The following is a 13,187-nucleotide window of genomic DNA, read 5'->3' as shown; positions in this document are numbered from 1 at the left end:
AGGAACTATATATGATCAACACTCAGAAGGGAAGTGGTCCACATGATTGTGACTGGGAGGGGAGTTGAGTCCATGAGCCATTCATTATTAATACGTGGTTCAGTCCATAAAAAAGCTTGAAAACACCAGAGCTAAAATAAAATCCAAAACTTTTGCTATAAATGTTACTGAGTGGGCAGTGTGTATGCAAAGAGACCTATGACTAGGAAAATCCAAAGCTAACTTATTAATATTAAAAATGCATTTTAAACTTAAGTGGTCACTTCTCTTGGCTTGTCCTGAATTCCATTTTGTATTTATGCTCACTTATCAAGCAAACTGTTAGTGCCACAGATATGTTTAGGTGTGCAAAGTAACATATAGTTCAGTGGCAGCAAAAGTGGAGAAAGAAAACTACTAGTTTCAAAAGTAACTTTGTGAAATGCTCTAGCATTTAGATATTAGAAAACACACATCTACATTGAAGTCTTCTCAGATGTATCCTTTAACATTATAGGTGGTCTGACTTATTGCAAAGCAAAAAATAAATTTTCAGTGTTTTTAAAAACAAACCACCACACTTCTTTACCGTGTATAGTCATTAAATATTGCAAATTAGGTTCTTAACTAAAGAAACCAGATGAGTTACCTCCCTTCAGGGTTTTCACTAGTCCTGTGTTTGCACCATTTATAGGAAGCTGTGCAGAAGATGCTGGATCAAGCTGAAAGTCAGGTATGTTCAGTCTCTTTTCAATAAAGAACTGAAAGATGACTATTGACTACATCTGACTTTTGTCTTCTGGAATGATATTCATCTCTTCTGAAGAGAAGCTAATGGCCTTGTATAATTTAATATGTAATGGTTTTCATTAGCCATAAACAATGTATTTAATAGCTAAAACATATAATTAAGCACATTTGTGGCTCCTTGGTAGCAGTGCAGCTTTGTGTGCTCGTGTCTGTTCAGGAGAGCCAGGTCTAAAATGACTTTGGGATTCTGCTTTCTGGGCCACTGAAGACTTGATATGATGGTATGTTTTCTTTGAATAAAAGCACTGCAGCAGGAGAGAGTACTGATTCTGAAATAAAGAGGGAACCACTTGGGTACCTGGAAGAGTGCAGATCTCGAATTGGTAAAAAGTATTAAAATCTGCAGAATGTTCTTAAATTAGATCTCAGTGCCTGAATTCAGTCTCTCCATTTCTTTAAAAGAAAACAACTCATTTTATCTCACCCAGGCAGTAAAGGTTTCTAAAGGTTCTTGCACTGAATGGACTCTTGCACCTATCTGAAAAGTAAACTTAATTATAGTTACCCATTTCAGAGTTGATTGATATTAGCCACGTTGGAATAGTGTTGGATTCTCCATTATATTTAGACTGAGCAAGGGAACTAAACTTCTAATTGACAAAATCTGGATGGAAAACTGCTTTGACTGTTTTTACTGCCTAGGGCTCTAAATCCACCTTTGGCACTTCTGGGAGAGAAACAAAGGGAACATGTAGTATATTGGAGTTTGAAATTGAAAGAGACAAGGTTTCAGTTGGTGAGTTCTACCACTGCTGAAGCCACAGATGTCATTCTGCTCCTGCCCTCTCCCAAATGGTGCTATCACCAGTAGAAGTGCCAACTGTACATAATCATAGCTTTCAGTTTATTTGATGTGAGAAGCGCTACTTCAACACTTTTCCAAACTGCTTTGCTTAGTAAAGTGGGTGTAACATTCACCTTTTTAAGGGTGCTTCCAACTTTTCTTCTAGTCAACAAACATTTGCGATTTGGTAATCTCATACTGCATTTTAGGAGTCCCAGGCCAGTGGCTTGAGTACAGAACTAGAAATGAGGAATTCCTGCGTTTTAATCCCAGTCATAGCTCTGGTAGATTTTTTTTGTGGCCCTGAGCCAAGTTACTTTAAGTTTAGTACTTCATTTTTCTTATCTGCATAAAAATTGATACTTGTTTACCTACTTCCCTGGGCTGTTGTAAGGATAAATTAATGGACCCAACCCTCAGTTCCTGCCAGAAAGCATTCAGCCCAATTCAGGAAAGGGGATGCATAAGTGTCTTTAGCCACTGTTACACTCTCCCAGTCCTGGAGTTGCTTTGCTGTCAGGTAGGTCTCTTCCCCGAGGATCCCCCTATGTTAGAATGGTGGGCTACCCTAATGCAAGAAAGAATATTTGTAATTCTCTTTGAGGGTGTAAGTCCAGTGTAAGGACTGAGTACTGTCATTGTTTGTAAAAACTTAATGTATCCTGGACTCTGGCAAATGGAAAATTTCCATTTGTGATCTTAAGTTCATTTTGTGTAGAGTTTCCAAGGAAGAGCTGTCCATCTTTGGATAGATTAGAGGCACTGGATGACCATACAGAGCAGTATTTAAAATACTTGGTTCAAAGTCACCTGGGTGTCAAAGGAGATAACATTGAGTTACATAAGTATTGAATTTGACTCCTTGCTGTCACATTTATTTATATATTTATTTTACTGTGTTCCACTCGTTAAGGTAATGATATGTTAATGGTATTTTTAAACAGCTGGAAAATGGCGCTACCTGGCATAACCCAGAACCCCCAGAGAACATAGGAACGGAGAAAGATAGAGCTAATTGCCCATTTTATATCAAAACAGGATCCTGCAGATTTGGAGACAGGTAACTGGTCAAATGTTGGGTATATAACATGGTTTAAAGGGGTTAGGTCCTTTGGGATTTCTTACAGGTTTGTGACCAGATTATCTCCTCACTATTGCTTGATGGGTTTCCTGTAGACTTATTGGATAGGATTCTGTTCTCAGTTATACAGCTGTGAATTGAGAGTAAAAGCAGTGCACAGTCAGAATTGGGTTATCCATTTTTTATTAGAACATCAAACTGCTAATAGTCAGATCAAAACTGGGACCAGACTGACTACTTCAGCAGAAGCATTTGCAGTGGTAGATCATTATGCCATCAGAGTATATCCAGTTTCCTATTATTATTGGTGCAGCTCCAAAAGAATATATCCAGTCAGATGTCTTAATTAATTTGCATACACTGAGCCTAAAACAGCTACAAAAGCAAGGTAGTGTACATCTGCATGACTGGATGTGTCAAGTGACTTTCCAGTATCTCATTATTTGTACAGTACACATGATCATTGCACATCGTCCATTTAATTTAGTATGCTTTCTCAAAAAGTGCTCTAATCTTACTTATTGCCTCTGAAAACTTAATAAGCCCTAATGTGTTCCCATGACTTGAATCACATGTGTTGCCTTTCTTTGGCATTTTTCTGTTATGAAATATATAAAATGAATGGTACAGAAGGTCAGTAGGGTACTCTTACCATCTTGCAATAACAGAAGGGGTCATACCATCAAATTGAAAGGAAACAAAATTAAACCTGAAATGAAGCCTTTTAGTATAATTCATAAATAAGCAGTGGAAGTGTACATGTTGAAGTTAGACTCGTGTCAAAAATGAAAACATATTTATAGTAGATAGGATCTGAATATATGTCAATCAGTAATTGCTTGGAGATAGGAAGAAACTCTCTTCCTGTCGACAGCCTATTCCATAGTTGTCTGTTACAGGGCTTGCACCTTTCACTATAGTATTTGCTCTTTGCCGCTGTCAGACTTGATACTGAGCTAGATTGACCATTGGTCTGATCCAGTATAACAGAATCCTGTTTAACTGATCTAATTGGGACCGGGGCCAGATTGGATGATCAGAAAGTGGGATAATCTGGAGAATGAGAGAGTTCAATGCTGCAGCACTAGCTAGCAGCACTTCTGGCCCTGGAGTCTTGGTTGTTTGGTTAATGCGGTGAGCAGGAAAATGGAGGGTTAGATAAACGAGGTTCTACGTTACTATATCATGAACAAACCTACTAGCTTTATAGTAACATGGTTTCTATATTTTCCAATTTTAGTTTCCTATCATATAAGGTTTGTTTGTATAGAGTTTTAATAAATGTGGTAGTTTAACTGCATTATACTTAAGTTGTATCCTCCGAAGTGTGCTTCCAAGAAAGAACTAGCACATTTTGGACAGAGCTTTTTGACTCAGTTACCTGGGTGAACAGGGGAGTATTTGAAGCAGAGATCCTAAAGCATAGTGAAACCCTTCTCATTCAGAAGCAAGTCAGGGAGATTACTCACTGAGCTTCAGGCTGTTATGGTGAACACTGTATTGCAGCATCTGAAGGCCACTTATGGCCACCAATATGATGTGATGTAGGTTAAAATAGAACTTCTGTGCAGAGCTGTCACTTGTAAAATGTGGTACTTCCATAGCTGCAGATGTTCACAACCTGAGGCCTAATTTTTCTTCCCCTTCCCAATTGGATGAGAGTAGTTTCATTTACTTCAATAAGAGTTATTTAATTTTGCGGAGAAGAAAGGAGGGGCTCTTACAGAAGTAAGACTTTAAAATGTCTTGCAAGACTCTTCAAAAATTGAACAGATATTTCAAAATAGCAGCATTTGAATAAATGCCTTTCATTGTTTTTTAAATTTCTAACTGATGATTTTTTGTGTGTTTGTGAACACTGATGGCATTTGTATATGGCAGGATGCTTTAAAACTATCAGGAAACTTGTCTTGAATGACCTGCTTTACACCTTGAAATATGCTGATTCCCATAATTACACTAATGAAGCTCCTTTTTAGAATATTTTCTTGCAATTCAGAGCTGTTAGTGGGTCTAGAAATAGCAAATGTTTGCAGCTTTAGCAGTGTAGCCTTTGCTTAAAGTGAGGTGTTTTTTTCTTTACCATAAATTATATAGGTGTTCCCGCAAACATAACTACCCAACATCTAGTCAGACGCTTCTGATCAGAGGTATGTTTGTTACATTTGGGATGGAGCAGTGTAGAAGAGATGACTATGATACAGATGCGAGTCTTGAATACAGTGAGGAGGAAACCTACCAGCAGTTCTTAGACTTCTATGAAGATGTACTGCCTGAGTTCAAGAATGTGGGAAAGGTTATTCAATTCAAGGTATGCATATGAGCCCAATGATAATCATCACCTCTCATTGTTCCTTTGCCAGTTTTGACTACTGTAAATCTCAATTGTAGAATATGCCATAGCTAAGTTTAATGTACAGTTTCTCAATTTAAACTGCATATTTCTGATGGTACCTGTAAACTAATCTGTGTCATCACAGAGGATTGTATTTCTTCAAGTTACAGGTGAAATCCCTCCCAAAACTTATTCTGGGACAAACTCACAACATATCTATGTTTCAAAAGGTAATTTTAATCTTCTTATTTCTCAGCCCCCATCTTAGTAAGCTTTCGAGCAGTCCAGCAGATTCTCAGATCCGTCTCAAAGCTGGAAAATTTTACCAACCACCTACTAGCCCTAGGACTAAGCCTTTTAGCCCAAGTAAAGGTAGCTGTGCTGACATGGCAGTGCGTCCCTCACCTTGCCCACTCCCCCCGTCCCCCCCCCCCGTCCCCTTACAAGCTATGCCTATGGCAATTTAATGGAGTAAAATGGTTATATGCTTGATTTATTTAGAACACAGTCCACTTTCTGTTTAATTCAGATCATGTATTTTAAAAAATGTAACTTGCTACTACGGCTTGGTGAAGAGCAGAAAAATATTTGTTTGACAAATTGAACTAGTATGAAAGTAAAATGTTTGAATAGTACATGACCAGTTAGAAATGGTAGAATTTGTTGTAGAAACTGCAGCTTTGACCAAACACCAGCTTTTTATAGTTGCTGCAAGTTTGAGCAGGGTTGGACCTCCTGCACCAGGTTGCAGGGCAACTCAATCAAATTTGGCCCGGCTGCCCCTTCATCGTGAGCAAGTGGGGACGGAGGCCAATGAGAAGGATGGGGACAGGGATCCATGTGGATTGAGGCCAGGCTTCCCAGGAGGCTTGTCCTGCTCACCACCCAAGCTCTGTGGTGAGTGCTGCTGCCTGCACTCGGCCCTGCTTTTTGCCTCCACCAAGTGATGTGAGCTAGGCCTGCCAAGAAGGTGCTTCTGTGTGATCTTGAGGACTTCACTTTCTGTGGCTGCCCAGCTGCATCAGAGGATGGGCTTGGGGAGGCCTAAGTGAATGGGGCCGGGCTGGGACTTGTGCCTCCCACAGGCACAGGGCTTGGGACAGCAGAGCCCCAGAAGTTGCAGCCCTCCACAGGCCTTCAGAGGTCTCTGTGCCTGAGGCCAACTCTAGAGCACTGGGCCCTCCACACCAAAACCGCAACTTTAATCAACTCTGGCTACAACCTTTGAACCAAAAAACCCACAATTTTCTTTTCTGACAGCCTTAATTCTGATCTATTCCAAGAAAAAGAAATATCTTCTCATGACCAGTCCTGATTGTTTTCCATTTTTATCCTTCCACCCTCTTTCCTTTTGTTGGACTCTCTACCTTTCCTTTCCCCAAAAATATTTTTCTCTTGTTGTACAATACACTTGTCCGTTGTTGGGAATTGTATTACAAAACAAAATTCCCACCTGAATGCTGTGAATTGCATTGTTGATAATGAGGCTTGGGGGATCAAAAAGCAAAGCAATACACTGATTTTTTTATGGGATTTCATTACACAGTAGTATATACAGGAATTGATAGCTGATGATCTGGCCAAAGTTGGAAGATCTGAAACGCACATTGGAATGACAATAGTTGAGGATATTGATGCCTTATCAAGGAAAATATTAGCTGAAATAAATGGTTGAAAGACAAAATCTTCTGATACCAAAGGATTTCAGAAAATAACATCCACTATTGTGAGAGTAAGGACACTGTAGGAATGAACATCAGCAGACAAGGACCAAGATATATGCACTCTGCAAGATGTTTCAGGAGCAGGCTTTGAATGTAATATTGTATGGATTTGACACCTTGCATCAAGCCCTTACAAAGAACCATGTAGGAGTCACCTAATTCCTTCTCCAATTTCATGCCTGACATAATTATTGTGAGACAAGACAACAACAAATTCCCACCAGTCCAGGTATAGACAGTGCTCCTAATGCCAATCCCAGTTATACCGCCATGGCAATTAAACCTGCTTTTCATCAGGTTTAACTAACATGGTGATAAACACTTGAAGCTGAAGAGCCTTGTCAACACTAAAGCTACCATTGGTTAACTTGCACTGGTAGGTATTTTTATAAAATTCCCTAGTGTGCACACGGCTTATTTCTTGCATGTCAATGGTGTGATCTGTGGCACACTATTGGTAAAAGCTTGCCTGCATTATGCTGCTGTGGGGCCTTTCTATATCTAATGCAGGGGTCGGCAACCTTTCAGAAGTGCTGTGCTGAGACTTCATTTAGTCACTCTAATTTAAGGTTTCATGTGCCAGTAAGTTTTAGAAGGTCTCTTTCTATAAGTCCATAATACATAACTAAACTATTGTCATATGTAAAGTAAATAAGGTTTTTAAAATGTTTTAAGAAGCTTCATTTAAAATTAAATTAAAATGCAGAGCGCCCTGGACTGGTGGCCAGGACCCGGGCAGTGTGAGTGCCACTGAAAATCAGCTCGCGTGTCGCCTTCGGCACCCGTGCCATAGGTTGCCTACCCCAGATCTAATGGCTTGAGTTATTTTACAGTGTCTGAGCCAGAAATGTTGGCTGTATCACTACTTACTAATAAGCTAATACCACATTCTCTATATTCAAGTATTTCACTTATATCTGTCTGAAAATTCCTATCCTAAGCATTTTCAACCTGGGTAACTTAAGTCTGATGAGTAAATTAAATCTGAAATAATGTGCCTTTATGTAAAATTTCACAAAGATTAGAAAAATCTATTTGTGCAACAAAACCATGCTAGCAAAAGAGCTTTTAAATCACTTTCAGTGGAATAAACCAACTTTTTGGTACATTACAGGAAAGAAAACAGCAGCAGGGGCTAAATATTTAAGAGCTATTTGCGTAGTAGCCTTTTTTCTCCTGTCTTAAACTGAGCTTTTTATTCCTAGTCAGATTGAGATGGTTTTATGTGAAATTAGGAATTAGTGCTTAGTGCCCACTGCAGAGCTGGAGTATCTCATATTTAAAAGAGTGGCGACCCCCAACATTTTTTTTACACTCCTGGCGATTTCATTCTTGCTGTTGTTCCCATGACCTCCCAAAATAGCAAACTTTTCCAGTGTCAGCATTGCTTGTGTGATGAAATACGTGTCGTGGCTATATTTTCATATCTGATTTTTCACCTCTGTTGTTTTTCTCTGTCTCCTTCTTCAATCTCCCCTTTGTGTTGTCAGTTTTTCCTTTCCTATAAGTGCTATTTGTGTCTAATGATGAGCATTAGGAGCTCCAGCAGCACTTCTACCATTTATTACTACTAACTATCATTAGCTATTAAAAGTCCAGCTGGTGTTGACTGCCTTTGTAATATTGGTGATGCCTTCTTACAGTCCAGCTGGAGAGAACGCCATGTAATCAGGAGGATTAATCATGTGGTGACACATCAGTGTTGCCTATCCAGGGTGCCATTCTAGAGAATAAAACAGAACCTGATTAACAGAGCATGAGGTGTAGTATGAGGAGGGGTGTGTGTGTGTGTTCAACTAAACGCTGTCAGCTATAGGGGAAAAGAAAACTCCTATGTTTAACATCAAAGCAAACCATTTTAAATGTTGTTCACACATACCACAAAAAAAATATTTTTAAACAAACTTCTATTTAATCAGAACTAAGTGTTCAGTTTTATTAAACCTGTATGTGAAAACCAGGCCAGAAGAATTGATAAATAAAATACTTTCATGTTCTTGTCACCCTAGATATGAGCCAAATTGGGGTGAGTATAGTTCCATCAGGAATGAGCTACGTGGATCTCTCAGTATTTCAGAAGCCTTAATCTAACATTTCATCTCCTCTTAGGTCAGCTGCAACTTTGAGCCTCACCTGCGGGGAAATGTATATGTTCAGTACCAGTCGTAAGTGCTTTGCAGTTAACTCTTTATGACGCTTGACAGTTAAATACTCATAGATCATAAGCAGTACCCAAATAACAACATTTTACTTTTTCCTGTTGGGTTCTAAAAGGTTTAATTCCATATTTCCATTTTACTTAAATTTGAATGTCACTTAAACCCTATTTTATCTAAGTGATTCATCCCCACACTGCAGTAAGAGTCCAAATTTGGTAGAGAACAGAATTTAAAGGATTGTATGATATCCCCACTAATGCTACATGCTGCCTTATCTTTAAATTAAAGGGAGCGAGACTGTCAAGAAGCCCTTACTCTATTCAATGGACGATGGTATGCAGGACGACAGCTTCAGTGTGAATTTTGCCCAGTGACAAGGTGGAAAACTGCTATATGTGGTATGTCAGGGATAAACCTTTATAAAAGGGAAAGTCTCTCATTACTGAAAGGCTTATTAGAGAACTGAAAGATTAAGCAGTGATGTCTTACAGGCTTTCAAATCAGAGAGATCCACATAAAGTTACAGTACAGAAACCTTTTGAGGTGCAAGGCGACAAACTGAATACGTGCACTAACTCGACTACACAAGCTTTGGGCCGGAAGTGTATATGGTGTCCAACTGACATTGCTGGGGGGATTTAGGAAACTGACTGTAGTTAGGATGCAGTAACACCCTCAACCTTTAGGAAGAGTGCTTTGGGATAACAGATGATTGTAAAATAGGCAGGATGTCTGTTTTTACATCTCATTCAAAACCAGCAACCTAACTGATTCTGAAACGTTAAAACATAGCTTCTTCATTATGATCAGTGATAACTATATTTAGCTGACTCTTACCCCAGTCTTGCTACAATCCAAAATGTATTTATCTTGAACAGAAATTTCTTACCTCCAGGATAGCACTTAGGCTATAAGGGGCCAGTCCATGCAGCTTAATGGCTGGTTTACTCATGCCTTTTCCTAAAATCCCTGAGATTTAACTAACACCCATCCTGCCCAATTTACATAACTAGGAAAGTTAAGTTATAGAATTACTAGCTCACTTTAGCATAAGACATACTAGAATGTTTAAAAGCTAAAACTAATATCAGGATGGATGTGTCTCATGCGTAAGATTAAAGTATAATCTTTTGAAAAGAATTGAAGTGTGTTTTTCCTTTGTAGATGAGGCTGATGGGCGTGGTATAAATATCTATAGTGGAAAAAGCCAAAAGATTAAGTGCAACAAATCTTTTAAAATACATATTTAGTTAAAATGGCTGACATTACATTAAAAACAACAGAATTGTTGCCTTTATATAATATTGCAAATAACCTTTTAAAAAAAATAAAAATATCTGTTGCAGGTTTATTTGAAAGACAGAAATGCCCAAGAGGGAAACACTGCAACTTTCTGCACGTATTCAGAAATCCACACAATGAGTTTTGGGAGGCCAATAGAGACATACATATTTCTCCTGAACGGACCAATCAGTCAGCTAAAAACTCTGAAAGGAGAAACAGAACAGGCCATCACGAGGACTATTACAGCAAGTCAAGAAGACGGAGCAGCCCCAGCCCAGATCATTCTTACAAAAGAAATGGAGAATCAGAGAGGAAAAAAAGTAGCCACAAGAGCAAAAAAAGACGGCGGTCTAGCAGGTCAAGAAGTTGGGAACGAAGGCAGTCACATAGTAGAGGGAAGAAGAGGAGAGGTCGTAGTCGCAGCAGAAGCCGTAGTTGTACACGTGGTCGTAGCAGAAGCCGAAGTAGAAGCTCCTCTCGGTCCAGGAGTCGGGGCAAAAAGAGGTCAAATAGCAGAGGAAGAAGTAATGAACCCCTCCCAAAAAAGTGAGAATTCTTTGAGGAGTTGCCACTTGAGCAACTGTAGTGTTACCAAAGATACCATGTGTGCAGTAGATGGCTATGTACCAAGAATAATGTTGTACTGCATTAGGGTATATCTTGTATTAAAATGAGTATGACCCAAGCAGGACTTAAGAGTTTAAGAAAAATGGAACAGATTTAATTATTTAAATTTACCACAGGGTCATGGGAATTCAATATTTTGTGTAAATCCTTCCTGTTGGACTAGACAACTGAATGTATCCTATGATCAGCTGGAGATCAGGGATCAAATTCTCCCCACCGTGGAAGAAAGCTCCCTGTGTTGCTGCTTGCACACAGTGCTTGCGCAGCAAGAATATGGGGGTGAAATTAAGATTCTGAATGTCACTTTGCCTTGCCTGCTAGTGACACCAAGCCAATTCTGCATGTATGAACAGCACGGAGGTGGTCCTGCTGAGGGAAAGAGAGGTACAAGCCCAGAGAATAAAATACCAAGAGGGAGTGAGTGTACAGGTGATTGGTTAAGTAGTAGCCCACTTGATATTCAATACTGTGCTCCTTGAGCTAGTTGTAGAGATCATGTGTTTGGTTCAGCCAGTTAGCTGGGGCACAAATCAAGGCAGTAGTGTTAAGGCATGGTAATCTAAAGTGGGTTTTTTTTTTAAGTGAAGTAAGGGCTAAAGATTACTACAGGGATACTATAAACGAGGGGTCGGCAACCTTTCAAAAGCGGTGTACCGAGTCTTCATTTATTCACTCTAATTTAAGGTTTCGTGTGCCAGTAATACATTTTTAACGTTTTTAGAAGGTCTCTTTCTATAAGTCTGTAATATATAACTAAACTATTGTCGTATGTAAAGTAAATAAGGTTTTTAAAATGTTTAAGAAGCTTCATTTAAAATTAAATTAAAATGCAGAGCCCCCCAGACTGGTGGCCAGGACCCAGCAGTGTGAGTGCCACTGAAAATCAGCTCACGTGCTGCCTTTGGCACGCGTGCCATAGGTTGCCTACCCCTGCTATAAACCAAAACACAGGAGCTGTTAACTAAGGAACAGAGGGGCTAAAGAAATGAATAAAGTATGTATAGGAGAGTAATTAATACTTATAGTGCTGTCAGGACTTATATAAGAACATAAGAATGGCCATACTGTGTCAGACCAAAGGTCCATCCAGCCCAGTATCCTGTCTACCGACAGTGGCCAATGCCAGGTGCCCCAGAGGGAGTGAACCTAACAGGTAATGATCAAGTGATCTCTCTCCTGCCATCCATCTCCACCCTCTGACAAACAGAGGCCAGGGACACCATTCCTTACCCATCCTGGCCAATAGCCATGAATGGACTTAACCTCCATGAATTTATCTAGTTCTCTTTTAAACCCTGTTATAGTCCTAGCCTTCACAACCTCCTCAGGCAAGGAGTTCCACAGGTTGACTGTGCACTGTGTGAAGAATTTCCTTGTATTTGTTTTAAACCTGCCCATTAATTTCATTTGGTGGCCCCTAGTTCTTCTATTATGGGAACAAGTAAATAACTTGTCCTTATACACTTTCTCCACACCACTCATGATTTTGTATCTCTATCATATCCACCCCTTAGTCTCCTCTTTTTTCCAAACTGAAGAGTCCTAGCCTCTTTTATCTCTCCTCATATGGGACCCGTACCAAACCCCTAATCATTTTAGTTGCCCTTTTCTGAACTTTTTCTAATGCTAGTATATCTTTTTTGAGATGAGACCACATCTGTACGCAGTATTCAAGATGTGGGCGTACCATGGATTTATATAAGGGCAATAAGATATTTTCCATCTTATTCTCTATCTCTTTTTGAATGATTTCTAACATCCTGTTTGCTTTTTTGACTGCTGCTGCACACTGCGTGGACATCTTCAGAGAACGATCCACGATGACTCCAAGATCTCTTTCCTGATTAGTTGTAGCTAAATTAGCCTCCATCATATTGTATGTATAGTTGGGGTTATTTTTTCCAATGTGCATTACTTTACGTTTATCCACATTAAATTTCATTTGCCATTTTGTTGCCCAATCACTTAGTTTTGTGAGAGCTTTTTGAAGTTCTTCACAGTCTGCTTTGGTCTTAACTATCTTGAACAGTTTAGTATCATCTACAAACTTTGCCACCTCACTGTTTACCCCTTTCCCCAGATCATTTATGAATAAGTTGAATAGGATTGGTCCTAGGACTGACCTTTGGGGAACACCACTAGTTACCCCTCTCCATAATGAAAATTTACCATTTATTCCTACCCTTTGTTCCCTGTCTTTTAACCAGTTCTCAGTCCATTAAAGAATCTTCCCTCTTATCCCATGACAATTTACATAAGAGCCTTTTGGTGAGGGACCTTGTCAAAGGCTTTCTGGAAATCCAAGTACAGTATGTCCACTGGATCCCCCTTGTCCACATGTTTGTTGACCCCTTCAAAGGATCACCTCTAGAGCCCTTTTTAAATATTGACATTACATTAGCTA

At 39.4% G+C, this 13,187-nt stretch overlaps 2 protein-coding genes across 5 annotated transcripts in view; one reads left to right on the top strand and one right to left on the bottom strand.

The window, feature by feature from the left end:
* ZRSR2 (zinc finger CCCH-type, RNA binding motif and serine/arginine rich 2) overlaps positions 1–13,187 on the top strand; it is a 28,366-nt gene that overhangs the window by 9,036 nt on the left and 6,143 nt on the right. Inside the window, exons 6-12 of one of the 3 annotated variants that reach the window (XM_045024016.1) lie at positions 674–712; positions 2,518–2,633; positions 4,752–4,965; positions 5,160–5,219; positions 8,823–8,878; positions 9,161–9,270; positions 10,219–10,702. In XM_045024016.1, the coding sequence (XP_044879951.1) occupies positions 674–712; positions 2,518–2,633; positions 4,752–4,965; positions 5,160–5,219; positions 8,823–8,878; positions 9,161–9,270; positions 10,219–10,702 (1,079 nt within the window). Of the gene's footprint in view, positions 1–673; positions 713–2,517; positions 2,634–4,751; positions 4,966–5,153; positions 5,220–8,822; positions 8,879–9,160; positions 9,271–10,218; positions 10,703–13,187 lie in introns of all 3 variants that reach the window. The other 2 variants (XM_045023923.1, XM_045024091.1) reach the window with 2 other exon arrangements.
* AP1S2 (adaptor related protein complex 1 subunit sigma 2) overlaps positions 7,505–13,187 on the bottom strand; it is a 53,746-nt gene continuing 48,063 nt past the window's right edge. The window contains exon 5 of one of the 2 annotated variants that reach the window (XM_045024822.1): positions 7,505–8,436. In XM_045024822.1, coding sequence (XP_044880757.1) covers positions 8,410–8,436 — 27 coding nt within the window. In that variant the 3' untranslated portion in view covers positions 7,505–8,409. Of the gene's footprint in view, positions 8,437–8,540; positions 8,847–13,187 lie in introns of those variants that run through there. The other variant, XM_045024429.1, reaches the window with a different exon arrangement.

This window comes from Mauremys mutica, chromosome 1 (assembly GCF_020497125.1).
Source record: "Mauremys mutica isolate MM-2020 ecotype Southern chromosome 1, ASM2049712v1, whole genome shotgun sequence".
NCBI classification, from domain to species: Eukaryota; Metazoa; Chordata; order Testudines; family Geoemydidae; genus Mauremys; species Mauremys mutica.
This window is presented reverse-complemented; position numbering and strand designations above follow the sequence as displayed.